General features: G+C 44.3%; 1 protein-coding gene across 2 annotated transcripts in view; it reads left to right on the top strand.

Moving 5' to 3' along the window:
- The window catches only part of IQCM (IQ motif containing M), a 1,478,261-nt gene that overhangs the window by 863,613 nt on the left and 595,334 nt on the right, over positions 1-19,314 (top strand). For both annotated transcript variants that reach the window (XM_069242635.1, XM_069242634.1), the window contains exon 10: positions 5,515-5,639. In XM_069242635.1, coding sequence (XP_069098736.1) covers positions 5,515-5,639 — 125 coding nt within the window. The remainder of the gene's footprint in view (positions 1-5,514; positions 5,640-19,314) is intronic.

The raw sequence follows: 19,314 nt of genomic DNA, 5'->3' as shown, positions 1-19,314 counted from the left end.
TTGTATTTGGTGATTGAGTTTTCCATGATTGGCATATTTGATTTACTAGCAAGTCCCTAGTAAACTGCACTAGAGGTGCCCAAGACCTGTAAATCAAATGCTACTAGTGGGCCTGAAGCACTGATTGTGTCACCCACATGAGTAGCCCTGTAAACATGTCTCAGACCTGTCACTGCAGTGTATGTGTGTACAGTATAGCACTGTCAATTCGACCTGGCAAGTGTACCTACTTGCCAGACCTAAACCTTCCCTTTTTATATATGTAAGGTACCCCTAAGTTAGGCTCAAGGTAGCCACATGGGCAGGGTGCAGTGTATGTTAAAGGTGGGACATGTACTGATGTGTGTTACATGTTGTTAGACCTGACAGCCTTAGGGTGGTAACCCCCACCTTTTTGCCTGCCTCCCTCCACTTTTTGACACTGTTTTTGCTGGTTTTAGGACTCTGCACACTTTACCACTGCTAACCAGTGCTAAAGTGCACATGCTCTCTCCCTTAAAACTTGGTGACATTGGCTCATACCCAATTGGCATATTTAATTTACTTGTAAGTCCCTAGTAAAGTACACCACATGTGCGTAGGGCATGTGAATTAAATGCTACTAGTGGGCCTGCAGCACTGGTTGTGACACCCACATACGTAGCCTCCTAAACATGTCCCAAGCCTACCATTGCAAGGCCTGTGTGTGTGTGTGCAGTTTCACTCCTTGGCATTTAAAAGTACTTGACAAGCCTTAAACTCCTCTTTTTCTACATATAAGTCACCCATAAGGTAACCTAGAGGGCAGGGTGCTTTGTAGTTAAAAGACAGGACGTATATCTCTGTGTTTTATATGTCCTGGTAATGGAAAACTCCTAAATTCGTTTTCTACTGCTGTGAGGCCTGCTCCTTTCATAGGCTAACATTGATACTACCCTCATAAACTGTTTGAGTGGTAGATTCTGATTAGAAAGGAGTAAACAGGTCATATTTAGGATGGCCAGAATGGTAATACAAAATCCTGCTTATTGGTGAGGTCGAATTTTATATTACTATTTTTGAAATGCTACTTTTAGAAAGTCAGCATTTCTCTGCACGTAAACCCTTCTGTGCCCTACATCCTGTCTCCAATCCACGTCTGGCTGGGCTGGGTGACAGCTCTCTTGTGCATTTCACCCAGACAACCACAAACACAGGATACTAATTCACACCTGCACACATCTGCATACTGAATGGGTCTTCCTAGGCTGGAAGGGTGGAGGGCATGACACTTACATTTCAAAGGACAGTGGCCTGCCCTCACACAATGGACTGCCAAACCCCCTACTGGGACCCTGGCAGACAGGATTGTACTGAAAGGGGACCTTGTGCACTTCAAAACCACTCTTTGAAGTCTCCCCCACTTCAAAGGCACTTTGGGGTATATAAACTGGGTGCCTGACCCTACCAAGGCAGATACTTCTTGGGAAAGACACTCTGCACCAGAACCTGCAACCTGCCAAGAGAAGCTGCCTGGCTGCCCAAAGGACTCTCCTGGACTGCTTTGCTGTAAAGGACTGCTGCCTTGCTGGTGCCCTGCTGCCTTGCTGGCCTCTGGTTCTGCTGAGAAGTGCTCTCCAAGGGCATGGATTGAGCTTGTCTCCTGTTCCTGAAGTCTCATGGCCAAAAAGACTTTATCTCTGCAAAGAAACCCCTTGTGCAGCGAAAATCAACGCACAGTCTGCAGTAATTGACGCACAGCCTGCCCAGTGGTGACAAAATCCCCACACCGCCGAACCGGAATGATGCAGCCCGGTTTCCCAAGTAGAGTTTGACGCGGCAACAGCATTGCCACCGGAACTTCGACACACAGCCCACCGGATGGGCGCATCACCGAGCCAGAATGACGCAGCCTGACTTCTTGCTTGTGGAATCGATGCAGCACCTGCCGTGTGACAGAAACTCCAACGCTTCGCCCACTGGATCGAAGCAGCACCTGTGACTTCATCCCACATGCCCAGGATTTCCACGCATCGTCCCTTGTCGTCAAAAGACCCCACACCGCAAAGAAGAATCAAGCCTGTGGAACGGCATTCGACGCAAAGCACTTGCCGCGTGGAAAAGAATCAACGCCTTGTCTGTGTGCACCCAGAAATCCGACCCACACCTACCTTTTTTCACACATCTCCTCCTCTGCGGTCTTCGTGCGTGTAATTTTGACTCTAACCAGGTACTTTGTGCTTGCAAGAGACAATTGTTGCTTTTAAGAACTAAAGACTCTTCATATCATTACAAAAGTGATATTTCAACTTGTGATTATCAAATCTTGATCGTTTTGACCTTAATTTAATCAGATAAATATCTTATATTTTTTCTAAATCTGTGTGGTGTCTTTTGTAGTGTTCTCACTGTGTTATTGCCTGATTTATTGCACACATACTTTACACATTGCCTTCTACATTAAGCCTGACTGCTCAGTGCCAAGCTACCAGAGGGTGGGCACAGGATAATTTGGATTGTGTGTGACTTACCCTGACTAGGATTGTGATCCCCATTTGGACAAAGGTGTATACCTCTGCCAACTAGAGACCCCATTTCTAACACATTTCCTAACAGTGAAATACTGCTAAATTCAGTCTTCACTGTTGCAAGGCCTATCTCTCTTATAGGTTAACAAGGGGCTGCCTTTGAATAACTCTAAAGTGCAGATTCACTTAGAAAGCAGAAAGAAATATGGAGTTTGGGGTCTCTGAACTCACAATTTAAAATTACACCTTGTAGTGAAGTTGGTTTTTAGATTGTTAGGGCCAGATGTAGCAAGGGTTTTGCGAGTCGCAAACGGCGAAAAACGCCGTTTGCGACTCGCAAAAGCCAGTTTGCTATGTTGAAATGCATTTTGCGAGTCGGATCCGACTCGCAAAATGCATTTCCGAATCGCAAATAGGAAGGGGTGTTCCCTTCCTATTTGCGATTCGCAATGGTATGCAATTCCATTTGTGACCGCGTATGCGGTCGCAAATGGAGTCGCAGTTACCATCCACTTGAAGTGGATGGTAACCCATTCGCAAACGGGAAGGGGTCCCCATGGGACCCCTTCCCCTTTGTGAATGGACCCCAAAACATTTTTTCAGGGCAGGGAGTGGTCCAAGGGACCACTCCCTGCCCTGAAAAAAACGAAACAAAAGGTTTCGGATTTTTTTAAATGCAGCTCGTTTTCCCTTAGGGAAAACGGGCTACATTTAAAAAAAAAAAAAAATGCTTTATTTAAAAGCAGGTCGCTAACATGGAGGCCTGCTGACTACAGCAGGCCTCCATGTTAGCGAGTGCCTATACTCGCTATGGGGCCGCAATTTGCGACCCACCTCATGAATATTTATGAGGTGGGTCATTGCGACCCCATAGCGAGTTGCAGTCGGTGTCTGAGACACCGTACTGCATACCAAATTGCGAGTTGCAATTTGCGAGTCGGAAGGACTCGCAAATTGCAACTCGCAATTTGTTTTTTTCGTACATCTGGCCCTTAGTTTGAAAATGCTACTTTTAGAAAGTAGGCATTTTCTGGCTTAAACCATTCTGTGACTTTGCCTGTTTGTGGATTACCTGTCTGGGTCAGTTTGACAGTTGGGCTATTTGTGAATCCCTTCTAGACAGTGAGACAAAGGGAGCTGGAGTGTAGCCTGCATATACTGATGAGCCATCTGTGCTAGAGTGGAGAGAGGAGTCGTCACTTACACCTGAATGGGCTGTGCCTGCCCTCTCACAATACAGTCTCCAACCCCCTGGTGTGTGTCTTGGTCCTGGCCTGGGCAAGGCAGGCTCTTGTGAACAACAGAAACTTTCCTTTAGAGTAGACCCACTTCAAAGGCAGAAAGAGGGATAAGTATTGGACCCAAAACCCCTGAAGATTAGATCACTTCTGGATTCAAGAGGAACCTCTGCCAAGGAGAAGAGCTGAAGATCTAAGGAGAAGTGCTGCCCCTGCCTGTGACTGTGCTTTGTTGGGCTATCCTGCAGTTGCTGCTTCTGCCTGTGAAACGGGACAAAGACTGGACTTTGTGGTGCAATCCTGTTTGTGAAGAATCTCCAAGGGCTTGAATTGAGCTTGCCTTCTGTTTTGAAGTCCAAGGACCATCCAAGACTTCCTCTGCTAACATCTGGACTCTCTGCTGAGACTCCTGCTCTGCCAAGTGGTGTCCTACCCAGTCCCTGGGCTCTTGAAGGGCGAAGTTGGCAGACAAGAGCTGAAAATCAACGCACAGAGCGATTTGCGGGAAAAAGTATGATGCACCTTCTGTAACGCGGCTGATAAATGACTTTTGCCGCCTTCGCAGTTAAAATCGAAGCTCTACCTGCATGACCGCTGGGAGATTGACGCCTTGTGGCTGGAGAAAAGACGCGGAACACCTGCTTGCGGCTGCTGATAACGTCGCAAACCCCACACAGTGTGGTTTTCCAACACAGTGTGACAAGATTTTCCACGCATCGAACCTGGGCGTCAAAGTCAGCCCGAATCTGCATAGATCTGAGGTGCCCCTTTCAAAAATCGATGCATCTCTCTCTTGCGAACCGGAAAAAACAACGCATCGCCGACCTGACCGTAGAAGAAACGATGCACGGCCTCCCTTGCGCAGAAGGAATTGACGCATTGCTGCCTTTTCAGACGTTTGCTCACCTGTGCAGCTTTATTTTTTATGCTAACCAGGTACTTTTGTGCAAAATCATTGTTTCCATTGTTTTCTATGGAGTAAGGCCCTTATTCTTTTGCACATTTATATTTTCCCTTACGTATGTTTGATTTTTGTCATTTTGGTCTTGTTTGGTTTAAATAAATATCACCTGTTTTTCTAAACTGGTGTGGTGTCCATTTTGTAGTGTTTTCACTGTGTTACTCTGTGTGTTGGTACAAATACTTTACACGTTGCTTCTGACATAAGCCTGACTGCTTGTGCCAAGCTACCAAGGGGCTAAGCAGGGGTTATCTAAGTGTGTTTCTCTATTTCCATGACTAGAGTGAGGGTCCTTGCTAGGACAGGGGGTAACCTGACTGCCAACCAGGGACCCAATTTCTAACAGTGGCTGTTTACAGCTATTATGCAGATGAACTACTGCAGTGGAAAAACAGTGCTGGATCCCACACATCTAACTCTGATTCTCATCTTCAGTTATCAGCTGCCATTACAGGTAGGTAGCATTTTGAGTAAGTTTACATGAAATGGAGTAAGCTGTTCCGGAAATGAGAACATTAGTCAACATACATGGCACTTTTGTTTGGCCAACTGTGCTCACCTGTGAATGTTCTAAAATCCTACCTGTGAATACTTCACACTCGCAATCACGTGTTTAGAACCTGATTTTTGATTTTCTGAGGCCTTATGCATGCTAAAATCAAACAATTGTTTGACTTCAAAAATATGTTACGTCTTTGTGTCACCTGCCCAGTTTATCCAACGTCAGAAAATTATGTTTAGATGATACAGAGTACATGGAAATGAAATACCAGCATTCAACACAGATTGTGATTGTTTTAACTAAATGCAAAATAATTTCTTGTTTTAGGATAGTGCTTGCTTTGATCAAGTGACACAGGAAACCTACTCAGAACCATCTCCCAAGGCCGATTCTAAATCTGAAACTATACTAAACCACACAAATACACAAGAATCATGTTTCAGGAAGCACAGGTGAGCGAATGAATCAAATATATTTTCCTTGCGATTTCATAGTGCTGTGGGAAATTGCATTAAACAAGGACATTATAAATATGACAACATAACATGCATTTTTAGATCGCACGTTCAGCTCAGCAAAAGTCTTCTGGCGCTGTTGAGAGATAACTGATGTTTACTTTCACTCAGCTCACAGTTACTCATACTTTACCTCTGAAAGATGAAAGGTTGAGTGAATCTACTGGAATTGGGACCTGTGACCAATGGATGAAAGACAGATCCCTGCAGCGGTTGCACTGCGCCATCAGACTCGACACAATGCTATTCATACAGTTTGCTTTTTTCGGGGCGCGCCTGAGTACCTGTATTTTGTTCAATCACATTTATTTAATATTTAAACACAATTAAAAATACTACTCAAAAAATTAGGATACACTGCATGCTTTCTAACATGCAGGTGAGAGCAGGTTTGAAGGGTCTCAGAAGCGTGTCTGTGACTTCACGTGGTCTAAAATTCTAATGTTTAAGGTAGCTTAAGGATTAGAAATGAGGAAAGATCTGAACCCCTTTTTTCAGACTGGTATGTCTCCATAAACAAATACAAGCCATTTTCCTGCTCTCCAAAGTTGTGTAATACTTGACACAAAACAAGCCATAACTACTTGGCTTAAAATGTGTAATTTATGCACAACTTTTTCTCTCTGACAGACCTCAAGAAAGGTTTGCAGGGTTTCTTGACACGAGGCACGTTAGATACATGTGTTGGATTTGTAAAGGTAAAGGATATTAGAGCAGGTTCAGAAAAGATATATAGAGGGGCGGCCCCTCTGCTATGGCGGAGGAGCGTCGCCCCGCTGCTGAAAGCAGAAAAATAAAGTGATAATAAAAGTGTTTTATTATCACTTTATTTTTTCTCTTTAGTTGGGCTAGGGGGGAGCCAGCCACCTCAACGTCACCAGGGAGGAGTGGTACGTGCACTTCTAAGTGTGCATGTCAGTTTGGCCGGTCGTCTGACGTCAGCCAAACTGACATGCCCAGTCAGAACTTTCCACCCAGCTTTGTTGCACAGCTGGGTGGAGAGACCAAGCACAGGCTCCCATTCCCTCCCTGAGCAGCATTTCTGCCCACTCAGGCCAGTCCCAACCCTTCTCTCATGCTGGTAACAGCATGACAGAAGCGTCAGGGTTGGGTGGGGAGGGGAGAAAGAAGAGAAGAAGACGAAACGAGGCTGTGGGAGTGATGGAGCACCAAGACGGCAGGTTATTTGTTATTATTTTTTTATTGCCCCTGCACACCTCAGTCCGCACGCTGCCCCCCACCACCACCCCTTCCTGGCAGTAGCCGCTACTGGATATATACTTAGGTGGTCATTATGAACATGGTGGTAATGACGCCACGGTGGCGGTCATTACCGCCAATGGCATGGTGGTCCAGACCGCCATATTCTGAACACAGTAGGGAACTGGCTCCAAAGCAGCCAGTTCTCTACTACCCACCGCCAGGCCAGAATCAACTGCCGGGCCAACGGTGGGCACTTTCGACCCGGCGGTGGAGGCCAGACTGGCAGTGGGATTATGATCCCATTTCCCTGGCGGAAAGCATACGAGTGACAGGAAATCTTATTCCTGTCACCTCTATGTGACAGGCCAGCCACCCCTTGCCACTACCCCCATCCACCCCCCAAGCCCCTAGAACCACCCCCACTCCCCAAACCCCAAAAACTGACCCTCCATTCCTCCTCCACCAAATCTCCCTGTAGGCCTCCCAGCTCCCCCCTCACCATCCCCTCCTCCATACAGGTCCCCCCAAACCCCAACCCCCCCACATCCTCATGCACCCATACACCTACATGCACACATGCATTCATACACTCAGACACGCATCCCCCCTTCACAAACACTCACGCACACCCCCATGCACCCCCACACATACACACCTTTCCCCCCTTCCCTCTCGGACAGCACTTACCTGTTCTGTGGTGCTGCTCCGGGAGGGAACGGGCTCCTTGGATGCTGCTCCGCTGGCATCGCCGCGTCTCCAAACACCACCACGCTAATAACTGCATCATTATAGGCATGGCGAGGTATGGACTGATGTGGCGGTGAGGGTGGAACAGAATCCATCCCTGCTACCCACCGCCAGCATGGCGCATGACAGGCCTCACCGTCTTCTGTCGACCGTCAGCATGGTCGGCGGCGGGCTATCCCACCATGTTCAAAATGAGGGCCTTAGTCTGTCAATTTCAAATGTACACAAAAACTGAAGCAAGCATTTGCCATGCAATAGGTCTCACGTTTGCTTGAGTTAGAGCTATTGGCGTTGTAAATGCATAACTGGACTTTTCTTGCCATATAATGCCAGAGGCCCTGCACATAACTAAAAGGCTAGTGTGCAGCCTGCCACTCACTACGCACTACGGAAGTAATGCATCAGAAAAACCCCCCTCCAAGGTAATTGCTAAGGTTTTCTTTACTATCCCCGAGCGGTTACAAATACCATTAAAAGAGAGTGCCGCAAATTCATACCACTGGCAGAATACACACCACACAAAGATGAATAAATTATTAAAAGTACTAATAAAAATAGCACCACCACTCCAGAGCTACTCTAAAGTGTGGGTTTCACTCTAAACACTGTGTCATGGTTACATTCTTTGGCAGGTCGTCTGCACTATGCCTTAAACACACAAGAAGTAATAAGTGTGAGCGGGGTCTAAGAGCCAGGACGTGCACTCCACCAAGGGCTCCTTGTGGTGGGGGCTTGTGACTGTGTGGGCACCCAGCCCCTTTCACCCATGCCCTCGGGCTGCTTCATTAAACTTACCTTTAAGCCAGCATTTTGAAGATGAGATAAGAAGCGGTGGCCTCGTTAATGATTGTGGTAGACACAGGAAGGGGCAGAAAGGGCATAGAGGGTGGGGAGGGCAGTGTCTAAGGCTGGCATGCACTAAAAAGGCCTGTAACTAATGCTTCATGGCTGTTCACATCTCTTAAACTTTTCAACAGCACGTTTATTGTTTCTACGTTCATAAATACGCCAAATAGACTGCACGCTGTTTGTTTTATTGCATTTGAAATATTTAAATTTCTGTTATTTCAGGGATGCCAATACTCAATAGAGGACTCAGAGGAACACTTCAAAAATCAGTGTAATTAATTTGGAACCACTGAAGTGGTGCAGGGAGGACGGCAGCAATGATGGGAGATAGGGGTGTGAGCGAGGAGGCAACAGATGGCCAACAAAAAGGATCAATCGCTGAAGTCTGCTGGGAGGAGGGGCCTTGTTGTAACAGGAGGAAGCGTGATGTAACAGAATGGCCAACAAAAATTTTCTCTCAGTGAAATCCCCTGGGAGGGAACTAAGCACAAAAGGGAGGGACATTTTAAAAAATGGACCAATAAAAAGGAAACATTTAAGAACACAACAAAGGACAAATGATAAAAGTTGACATGATTAAAAGCCCATATTGAATACAATACGTCTTGCAGACAGCACACTCTTCACGCAGTACATAGATTCACAAATTGTTTTTGCATTAGGACATAATAGTCTTCAGGTGGTAACTTACCTTGTGCAAGCACAAACAGGGTACTCGTTTTTACGTCTGACATGAGATGTTTTTGATTTTACTAAATAAATATATATATATATATATATATATATATATATATATGCACATACATACATATATGCATATATATATATATATATATATGTTTGTTTGTTTTTTCACTAAAAAAACAAAGGTTACACTGACATTATAGTTAGGTTCTGAATTTACTCGTACTATCACTACATTATATGCAGGGGCTGCATACCACCTCCCCTGGGCTGTTTCTTTTGAATTTACGGGGGGTCCTTTGCCCTCCCGCAGACCACTACCTCCCTAGGGCAATTCATTTCACATTAAGATGGGGCACGCGGCCACCCTGCAGCCCCCGAGACTGCCATCTCCCTGGGGCTGAAAAAAGATAACAAAGGGGGTCTTTTGCGGACCACCAGCCCCAGGCACCACCACCTCCCCGGGGCCAAGTTTAAGGTTGCAAGGGGGCTGAGGAGCAAATAATGGCCTTGGGGACTGCCACCCCCCAGGGCTGGCTCCTGCTCTGTCCCAGGATGGTGACCACTGGGACATAGCTGTTTGTTGTGACTTGGCGGGAGCTTTAACAGCTCCTGCCAAGTCAGAGCAAACACTCTTCTTCCAGCAAGTGAGAGCTGGCAAACAGCTGTTGCTTGCTGGGAGTGGGGGGTTTCCTTCTTTCATGTGGATAGGGAAACAGAGGAAACTATTGCTCTCACAGACAAGGAGCTGCATGTTTACAAACTCCCTGTCTGTGACAGCAGTGCTGGCTCCTGCAGGAGGCAGGGAGCCAACTGTGACCGTAGGGGGCCTTGAGTCTCTTCCAGTGACCCCATTGCACACTGGGTGCCCTGTGGGGCACCCAGGACAGATGGCCAGGCTCCAAAGGGCTGAGATCAGCTGGGGGGCACATGGCTCCCCTCCTCCATTTAAAGAAGGCTGGACCCTGGAGGATAGGGTTCCCGGGGACGAGATCGGTCCAGAGAGGGGGCCGTGTTGCCCACCCCCCATTGAATTGCAGTGGACCTCACAGGACTTAGTCTTCAGGCCAAAATTGGGTGGGTGGACCCCTCCCTCACACTAGCCTTTAACCTAATGAGGTAGCACTTACTCACTAACCAGTAGAACGCGCTCCAGTTGGATAGACATTTTGTGCAAAACTGTGGACTCCAGTTGGATAAAGAAGCAGGTGAGCTTAAGTTCTGGCTATGATGCTCATTTCACAGAAATTAAACTTCAACAGGAAGCACTTACAAATATAAACATAGCAGGTGCCCCAGTTAAAGCTCCAGCTCTGGAAAGGACAAAGGATCCCAAATCCTGGGTTTAGTGACGGCAAAGGACGAGTGTTTACTCCACTATTCCATATTGAAAAACGATCTGAAATCCTTCGAGGAGGGAAATGCATCTTTCATCTATTGGTGCGCAATAAGACACATTAACACACTCACTATCACACCCAGATAGACACTCTCTCAGCCACTCTCATACCCAGAGACACACTCTCAAACCTATTCTCACTCCAGAAAGACAGGCTTTGCGCCCAACCCCTGCTGTGGTGATGCTTGGATTAACATATAGTAATGAAAATTACTTTACATGAAAAAACATAGAAATTCACTGTAAAAACTAAGGTTACAGGGACATTATAGTTAGGAAATAGAATTTTAAAAACTCTAGAAATTCACTCTAAAAAAAACAAAGGTTACAGGGACGTTATAGTTAGTTCTGAATTTACTCAAACAAAACCAGATAAATTCAGCAGTTATAGTTAGAATTATTTCAAATAACTATAACTCGTGGCCTAAGGTAACTCGTGCCCTCGCCATGCACTGCTTATTACCCCAGATATTAAAGCAGTCATGACAACTTTTATAACATCAATAAAAATATCAATGAAACATTAGAAGTCAAATTATTGAAGAAAAAAACTGTGCATGACGGGGGTGCGAGTTATAGTAACCTTAGGCTGAAAAAAAAAATATATATATAGATATATATATATATATATATATATATATACAGTGCTTTATATGGGCCGGTACTGTCCGGTACTGAGTACCGGCACTTTTTTATTTTGAGAGGGTGAGTACCGGCACATCTCAGGAAAAACGTTATACTTTTAATTGGAGAGTACCGGCACTTCTCGGAAACAAGCAGGTACTCTGGCACAGAGTACCGGCACTTTATTTTTTCCATTTCAAGCACTGTATATATATATATATATATGTATATATATATATATATTATAATAATACTTTCTTATAGGGACTTTGAGCCAGCCCTTTTCAATCATTGGTGTGTTGTGTCATGCACATTTTACATTTGTTTACTCCCATTACAGTGTACAGTAGTGGGCTATGGGTCAGCCCACTATAGACATTGGCCAGCTTCACTGTGGGTGATGGCAGCCTGCTCTTTCACAAGGTGCACATTCTCAAGCAGAGTAGTCCCTATAGTGTCAAGGACTGCTATGGCAATGTGTGCTGTTTGAAATTAAAAATATCTTTGCTTTTAGGAAGTGCTTTCCTTGTATATTAGTTAAAGCCTGGCAACTCCCCCTACAAAATGCGTTTACAAAAGCACTGACAAAACAAGTACCTACTTGGCAAAAGGCTGGCAGTCAACAGCAGAGCTGTTTGGCTTTGCCAATGCTTGTCCAGTAAGGAATGCTTCAGTGTCTGCCTTGTCCATGTCCCTTCTTGTCCTTCGCAGTGAAAAACTGCCAAATGACAATCAAGAGGGGAAGGTGAAGGTGAAATACACAAGTTAGACAATCGTCCTATAATTGTATTGTGCACCCCCGTAGACCGACGTTGCTTTGTAATTTCACTTCTTTTGTGGGAGTAGAGCGAAATCAGTAACATTCCCATAACACTTCTTTTACAGCTTATCCATGTAAAATATCAGAGAGGGATGTGGGTGGATATCGGGGCCCCCTTCCAGCGTCACCCAAGGATTTATGAATGTGACTCTGCTGGTAACTTTGAAATGTTAAAGCTTTCATTTATTGATAAATGAGGATACACTACTGCCATCTGTTACCTTGAGCAATCTTGCCAGTCATGTTCCTCAGTGGCCTCAAACAGCAGTGTGTGATTACAAGCTAGCATCTGGGTTGGTACAATTAAAATATGTGAAATTTGTAAAATAAGCTCATGAAGTTGTTAAGTCGTGTCAATAATTTATTATAGAAGTACCAAAATTCACAAGTCTATGGCCACAAATGGGTTATTCATTTACATGCCTCAAATAAAGCAATTAAAATAGCACAGAAAATGATCTATCCATCCCTGAATGTGACTGGGTAAGGCGAAAAATGTGATCAAACGACCAGAGTGAACCTCAAAGTGAGTAAACAGAACCATACACATCTACAAGGTAAAGGCAGCTGCAAGGACTGAATGTAGCTTTAATCCTCATACCAACTATTACTATTGCAGGGTTACACTTTTCAGAGATGTTTTAAGACATGGGCAAAATGGACTGTTTCCCAGGGCTCCCTCCTTTTTCAAGGCGCCCCTATAATGTGATGGGTACAGTATGATTACTCTCTCCATTGTCACTTTCTCTGTATTTCTCTATATGAGCCTCTCTTCTCTCTGCCTAAATCTATCTCTGACTCTGTCCCCCTACCTATCCATACCTCCCCACTCTGATTTTGTATTCACCTCTCTTTCTCTACCTCACCTATCTCTCACTAAATCATCTCTCTTTCCCTACTTTGCTCAACCCTCTTTACATTTCTTAGCTTCTCCCCCTTCTAACTTAACCTTATCTCCTTCTGTCTACCTTACCTCTCTCTACCTCCTTGTGGGCCCTATTACGAGTTTGGTGGTCTGAGGACCACTCCTGAAGGTTCGGCTGCCAGATTACAACCCTGACGATCGGACCACCAGGGAACTGCCACCACTGCCAGGATCATGGAACATGGATCCATGCGGGGTGGCGGCGGTCGGAGTCATGGTCATCCACGGCAGTGGTGAGTTCAGCTCTGTTGTGCTGATCAGGAATCCTCTTTCTGCCAGCCTTTTCATGGCAGGGTCCACACCATGAAGAGGCTGGCAGAAAGCCAGTGCTGAGGCCCACCCTGCTAGCACCCTCTCTCTACCTGACTAGCCATTACATGCCCACTCTTCTATTTAGCTCACTTCTACATATACTGCTGACTACTTCTATACCATCTCTACATCCTGTCTATGCTCACCTACCTGTTTGTCTCATGCCACCCTCCTTACTTCATGTCACTACTTGTACATCAATCTCTTTACCTCTCTCTAGATCTCTGTTACCATTCCATCTCTCAATTTCCTTTCCACCTCATGTTAGTTTACCTCACCTCTCTTTCAGTGTACCACTCTCTACCCCACTTCTCTTTAGTTGTCTTTCACAACCTCACCTCTCTACCACCATATGTTTATGTCTACACCACTACCTCCCTACCTCCTCTCTCTAGCTCATCTTTCTCAACCTCATCCTATTCTCACAACCTCACTGCTCCATTTACATCACAGCTACATGTATTTGTTTTCTTCCTCTCTCTGAACATCATCCCCGGTTGCATAACCTCTGTATCTTTTGCTTTAGTCCACTTCTTGCTACCTTTCCACTGTCACTTTTTACCTCGCTCTACATGATTTCTTGCTCTACCTCATATCCCTCTCACCACATCATCTACATATACCAGCCTCATGTCTCTCTTTTGTTACCCAACCTATCAATTTACATCATGATACATTTACTTCCTCTTCTCTCCACCTCCCTTTTCTCTACATGTTCCTTCTACCTCACCTCTCTCTTTTAAATACTTCTTCCTCACTACCTCATTTTCTCTATAATTGCAGCCCCTCTCACTCATCTTTCTATACCTCCTTTTCCATTTCAACTCACCCTCTCTGATACACCTTTTTTGCAGGATTACCAGCAAATACGGCCCAATTTTAGAAATCCAAAACCGCCTGGAAGCCCAATCTTAGCCAAATTTCCAACCTGAGTCTGGAAATGAAGTGGACTGTAACCTATAAATCTCCCGTGCATTCCTTGGATGGGGTGTCTAGGATTACAATCATTACTGTGCGACTACAGGATCATTTGCATTAGTGAGTTCTAGAGCCTTTTCCCTGTCATGACCCTTGGAACTCAGGACAAAGGCGCTTCTCTACTTGTTGGTGGCCCTAATTCTTGTATTACCCACCAGGAAACTAGGTAACACCTGATTTTCATAAGGAAAAGAGGGTGTGTGGGACTAGTGAGAAGGAGGAAACTCGTTTCAAGCAAGATCACTTGTAGAAGACCTGGGCTGGACTCTATGAGATTCAGGGGTGCACAGTGTCAGAGAGGCACAATACGAATCAATATCAAGAGTAAAAAAACGAAGATAGTGGAAGTGTTTTTTTATATCAGGTAAGTACTATATAAATATTGAGGTGGCTTCATCTGTATGAATTGGCGCATTGCTGTAATTAGCCTCCTGGCAAACCCGGAAATTTGCCTAAAGAGCGAAGACAAGTGGCACTCTGCTCCATCAGAAAGCTGAATCGTAATCGCCAAACCAAAAGGGGAAATCCGAAGCCAGATCAAAAACAAGTTTCTAATCCCTAAGTCCAATCACAAGGTGTAACAGGAGCAAGATAGTAAACAGTAGCCACGTCAAAATACTAAGATCCGTCCAAAAACAAATAAAGGGATCCCGGCAAGGAAGAGAGAGAGATCGGAGACCAAAGGAGCTCATAAAGGGGAAGAGCAAGAAGGGTGAACAAACAGAGTTACAGGGGGGAACTGTAAGGTAGAGAGAGTCTAAGCAATTGATGTTGTGAGACACAGGCTTCTGTATCTACTAGTTCTTCACTGACTGTCTTTTCTGTCCTGAAACTCAACTACTGGTCCACAAATGGCTGAGACCCTACTCTGGAAGCTGTTGTCCTCCATGACTGTCGTCCCCAATGCCCTGTTTTCCATCTCCTCCTGTCTTCGTGGGGTCTTACCACCAAACATGACCTTTCTCCATAAATGAGCACATACAAGAAATAATCCTCACTATATATTTAAATGGTTTTAATATAATAAAAGCCTTATCTAGTGCATAGTATATGAAGAGATGTTACTATGAATATAAACAAAACAGTGGCAATAAATCAGATTATTAAACAATATATTAAAAAGAATTGCAAATGTTTTGATGATGTTCATGAAATCAAAGCATTGAATGATGAAACTCACTCTATGATAAACATAAACACCCCCTTTCTAGGCTCTAGCTTAAGTCTTAGCACTGCAGAACCCATCTGAGTTTCTTAGGTGACCTCTCACAAAGTTGTTTTCAGTCAGTTTCTGTTAATTGAGACGGTTACAGTCTTTCTTTATTACGGCATTTCAGAGATGAGAAAGCATAGACAAGGGCTGGCTCTGACAGCCAGTGGCCTTCATTTATGATGTGTGCAGTACAGGTTAAATAAATCTCCCAATGAAAGCTGAAGACGTCTCTCCCTTAAGATGTGGGATGCACAAATTGCTTAAAGACGGTGACTGTGTGATATACTCTTGCCTTGGCCAAAATCCTTATGATGCCAGCGGCTGTTTTACATGTCCATCAGTTTAGAATGTGTTGCCTCTTTTCTGATCTCAGTGCAATAAAAAGGAGTATGTTTAGTTGCTCAGTTAAGAACCTAATCCAAGGACTATTCATGATGTACAAACAAACCATTCATTCTCTGCCTTCTCCTAACAGAAACAATAGAGCTAGGGATAAAAGGATCAATGTGAAGCATTATTTCTATTAGTTCATCTGTTTAAAGAGGTGCAGTGTTAACTGGTATAAATCAGTGTCTGTCCTCTGTCATGAAAGGTTCCTTTGCTACCTAGTCGTGTCCGTGCCTGCATCTATGTTACCCTTCACTAATTGTAGATTAATTCAGCCTTGTTAATTAGGTATAGCTAGAGAGCATGGAATAATAGACTTCCATAATGATGCAGGATAGGATCACATACCTTTTCGTCTCCTTCAATTTAAGCCATCCAGGCACCAGGATAGAATTATGCTTAAGGGCACCAATCTTCAGGCCTAAAATGTATATATAGTGTGAGTGGAGAAGTCAGCCCCGCCCCCCCACTCTGTGCCAGCGGAGTCTTGCCAAGCATGCATGGGTTTCAGTTTGGCGCGATCTTCCACATGTAGAATTTAAAAGCAAATGTACACTTATCAGCTTTTGCTATAATGCACGACTTATGTGTTCTCCTCACCAAGAAATCTAGTAGCTGTTATTAAAGATGGTGCTAAAAGTAAGCACAATATAGAGTGAGGAAAGTTAGGTCTCATCTAATTGCCAGTAGTTCAGCAACTGTTTTTGCACTAGTGTCGACATCTTAATGGGGTCCATGAAAGCTCTTCATATGGAATCAGCTGTATTTACTGTTCCTAGATCACTGTTCTATGAATTGAGTATCTAAAACCATGTCTAAATCAATTATAGTTCTGGAATTGGCAGGATAATTTTTCTGAATATTAAAAACTGCAGTTTTACTTTCAGCTCAATTCCTTTGCTAAATGTTCTAGGCTGGTAATTTAAGCCTTATTGTTTTTACTGACTAGACAGCACTGGTATTGTGGACAAATCAATGTGAACAACCTAATCTTTGGAACATTGATTACAAACACATATAATATGAGTAGAATGACGACTCAAAAATATGGGAAAATAAAAGGAAGATGTCAACCCTTCAACAGAGATCGGAAGCTAGTTATCAGTTATGCTTTGCTCAACAGGAGATAGATATATGCGATACAGAATAGAAGAACTTTGGGCAAACAAGTTGTGACAGTAATGGGGGCAACCAACCATGTCAGCAATGTCAGGAACATCCACTTCACCTACTGAATGGAAAGACCTTTGCGGTGGTTTATGGGAAGAAAGGAGGGATGGGAAAAGAAATGCTTACACAATATTGGGGCCACGGGGATAACAGGCTAACACCAAACGTGATGTATGTTTTGACGATTAGCGCACAGCTAGCTGGACAGCTGCATGTTATTAGAGGATAGGAGTGGGATTAAGAGATGGTACAAGATTGCATACATCAATTAGGGATTTACAACATAAGTGTTTGGACATATTTACAGTTGCTTTACACACTACATATTTCCAATTTTTGTCCAGGTAGCCAATTGGCCTTATTTAGCTTTTGACGGATGGAGTAATATTTGTTGAGATGGCGGAAGGCGTTAGCTCCGCCATTCTAAAGGTACTCTGTCCACCAAATTTATAGATGACCAGCGGCACAGCGGTCATCTTTGTACATTGATAAAAAGTGCACTCACAGAGGCTTCTTTCAATATACTAAAAGTATGATGGACAGCTGCCATTAGTTTTGACAGCCATCAACCAAACTTTTACAAAGTTTTTGTTTTTTAGAACCAAACTCCCAAAGCAGGAGTTCATTTCTTAAAGGCAAAAAATCTAATGGCTCCCACACCTTGGAAGTTTTCTCTCTGGGTGTAAGGATCATTATTGTTTTTCTCTGTCCCTCACTGCCAAGATTTTCCTGGTGGTGATGTATAGAAGAAAAAGACATTATATTGTGTGCCCTAAATAGGGCACAATACAGCGGGTGGGATAACGTTCATCCCCTGATGGTCCCTACTCCGTTTGGCCATCAGAGAAAATATTCTGTCTACAGAATACATAAACTTTGCCCATCTTTAAATGAGGTGGACAGACAGAGGGTTTGGCGGTCAGGGGACTCCATCACAGTTGTGCCCGAGTACACTGTCTGTCAATCTCTGTATCAGGCCATTTTCCCTCAGTCTTGGGATTTTCAGTGCTGCACGTCGATATCAGAATACAGGTGTCTAAATTGCAAAGTCAGCAATGTTGACACTAGATCATATTTCCTCCCCTTACTGTGATTATCTCTCTCTCACACACACACACACACAAACATCAATTATTTTTGATCACGACAGACAAACGTGCACACTGATCAAATGGGTTGAAATGTTCTGCTGACCCACAAGTAATCAATTTTGAGATTCTATGTCAGGACCGGAGGCTCCGATTATGCTTTCTCTTTCTTTACTGACTTAAACAGCAGCCAATCAAACACAAGTAACAGAAAAAACTACAACACCCAGGATGCCTAACATCCTGTCACATGGTCCAATCACCGTCCATGTCCTCTGCTATGAGTCCTTTGACCTATGAAGTCACTTCCTCTTTCTTTGCTGCTTCGCAGCAGATAAGTACACATTTATTTTCTCTCCTGTATTCTTAATGTATTACGAGTGTTTTAGATTGTGTAACTTGCCTAAATAAGCGCCGCGATTCAGCGCGCTTTCATGTTATTTGTTTAAGCGCCCTCGCGCTTAGTATTATTGGCGTTTTGCCAATTGATGCAGCCCGACTTTTTGTGGAGCAGGAGCGGGAGCTGAGCTGCCCTCGGGCAGTCTCTTTTCTATTTATAGCGCGCACATGCGCGCGCACGCATTATCGAGCCGATCTCTTTCCAGATTTGGAAATCGATCGGCTCGTGTGTGCTGCGTGTTCGTCTGTGTGTATTCCCTCAACTAAAACTTGCTCCCTGACGCCCAGCAGATTAAAAAAGCTGACTGGGTTGTAAAATAAGGACCAGGCTTCTGCCTAGAGTGCATTTCAGGTTGCTCCCTCCACACTTTAATTTAAGGGCTCCTTTTCCTGGCCTGAACTTGGGGTTTTTGCGCTCCCCCGGTTGGACTCTTGATTTAAAATATTTTTTCCTCCTCAATACTGTCGCTGCTCTTGAACCATGGCTCAATGGGATGAGCAAGAAGCCGAGTACTACACAGAGGAGCTGGGCAATCAACTTGAAGTTGATCTGGTGGAAGCCCTTGATACCAGGGTCCAACAATCCGTTTATGATGCTCTAGTGAGAATATTTGACCTCGCCCGATCACAGGGTTGGTCTCAGGGACAACAAGAACCTAAAAAAGTAAAAGATAAAGCCAAAAATCTGGAACCAGGAGCAGAGGTTAGTGTTATGCATGCTGACGCTTTCGAGAAACACAATTACAGTTCGAAAAAAGGAATACCCCTTTCTTCCTCTTTCTCTGATAAGACTTCCTCCTCTGACGATTCAGAT

The sequence above is a fragment of the Pleurodeles waltl genome, chromosome 1_2, assembly GCF_031143425.1.
Source record: "Pleurodeles waltl isolate 20211129_DDA chromosome 1_2, aPleWal1.hap1.20221129, whole genome shotgun sequence".
Classification (NCBI taxonomy): domain Eukaryota; kingdom Metazoa; phylum Chordata; class Amphibia; order Caudata; family Salamandridae; genus Pleurodeles; species Pleurodeles waltl.
Note: the sequence above shows the minus strand (reverse complement) of the source record. Positions and strands in the feature narration are given on the sequence as shown.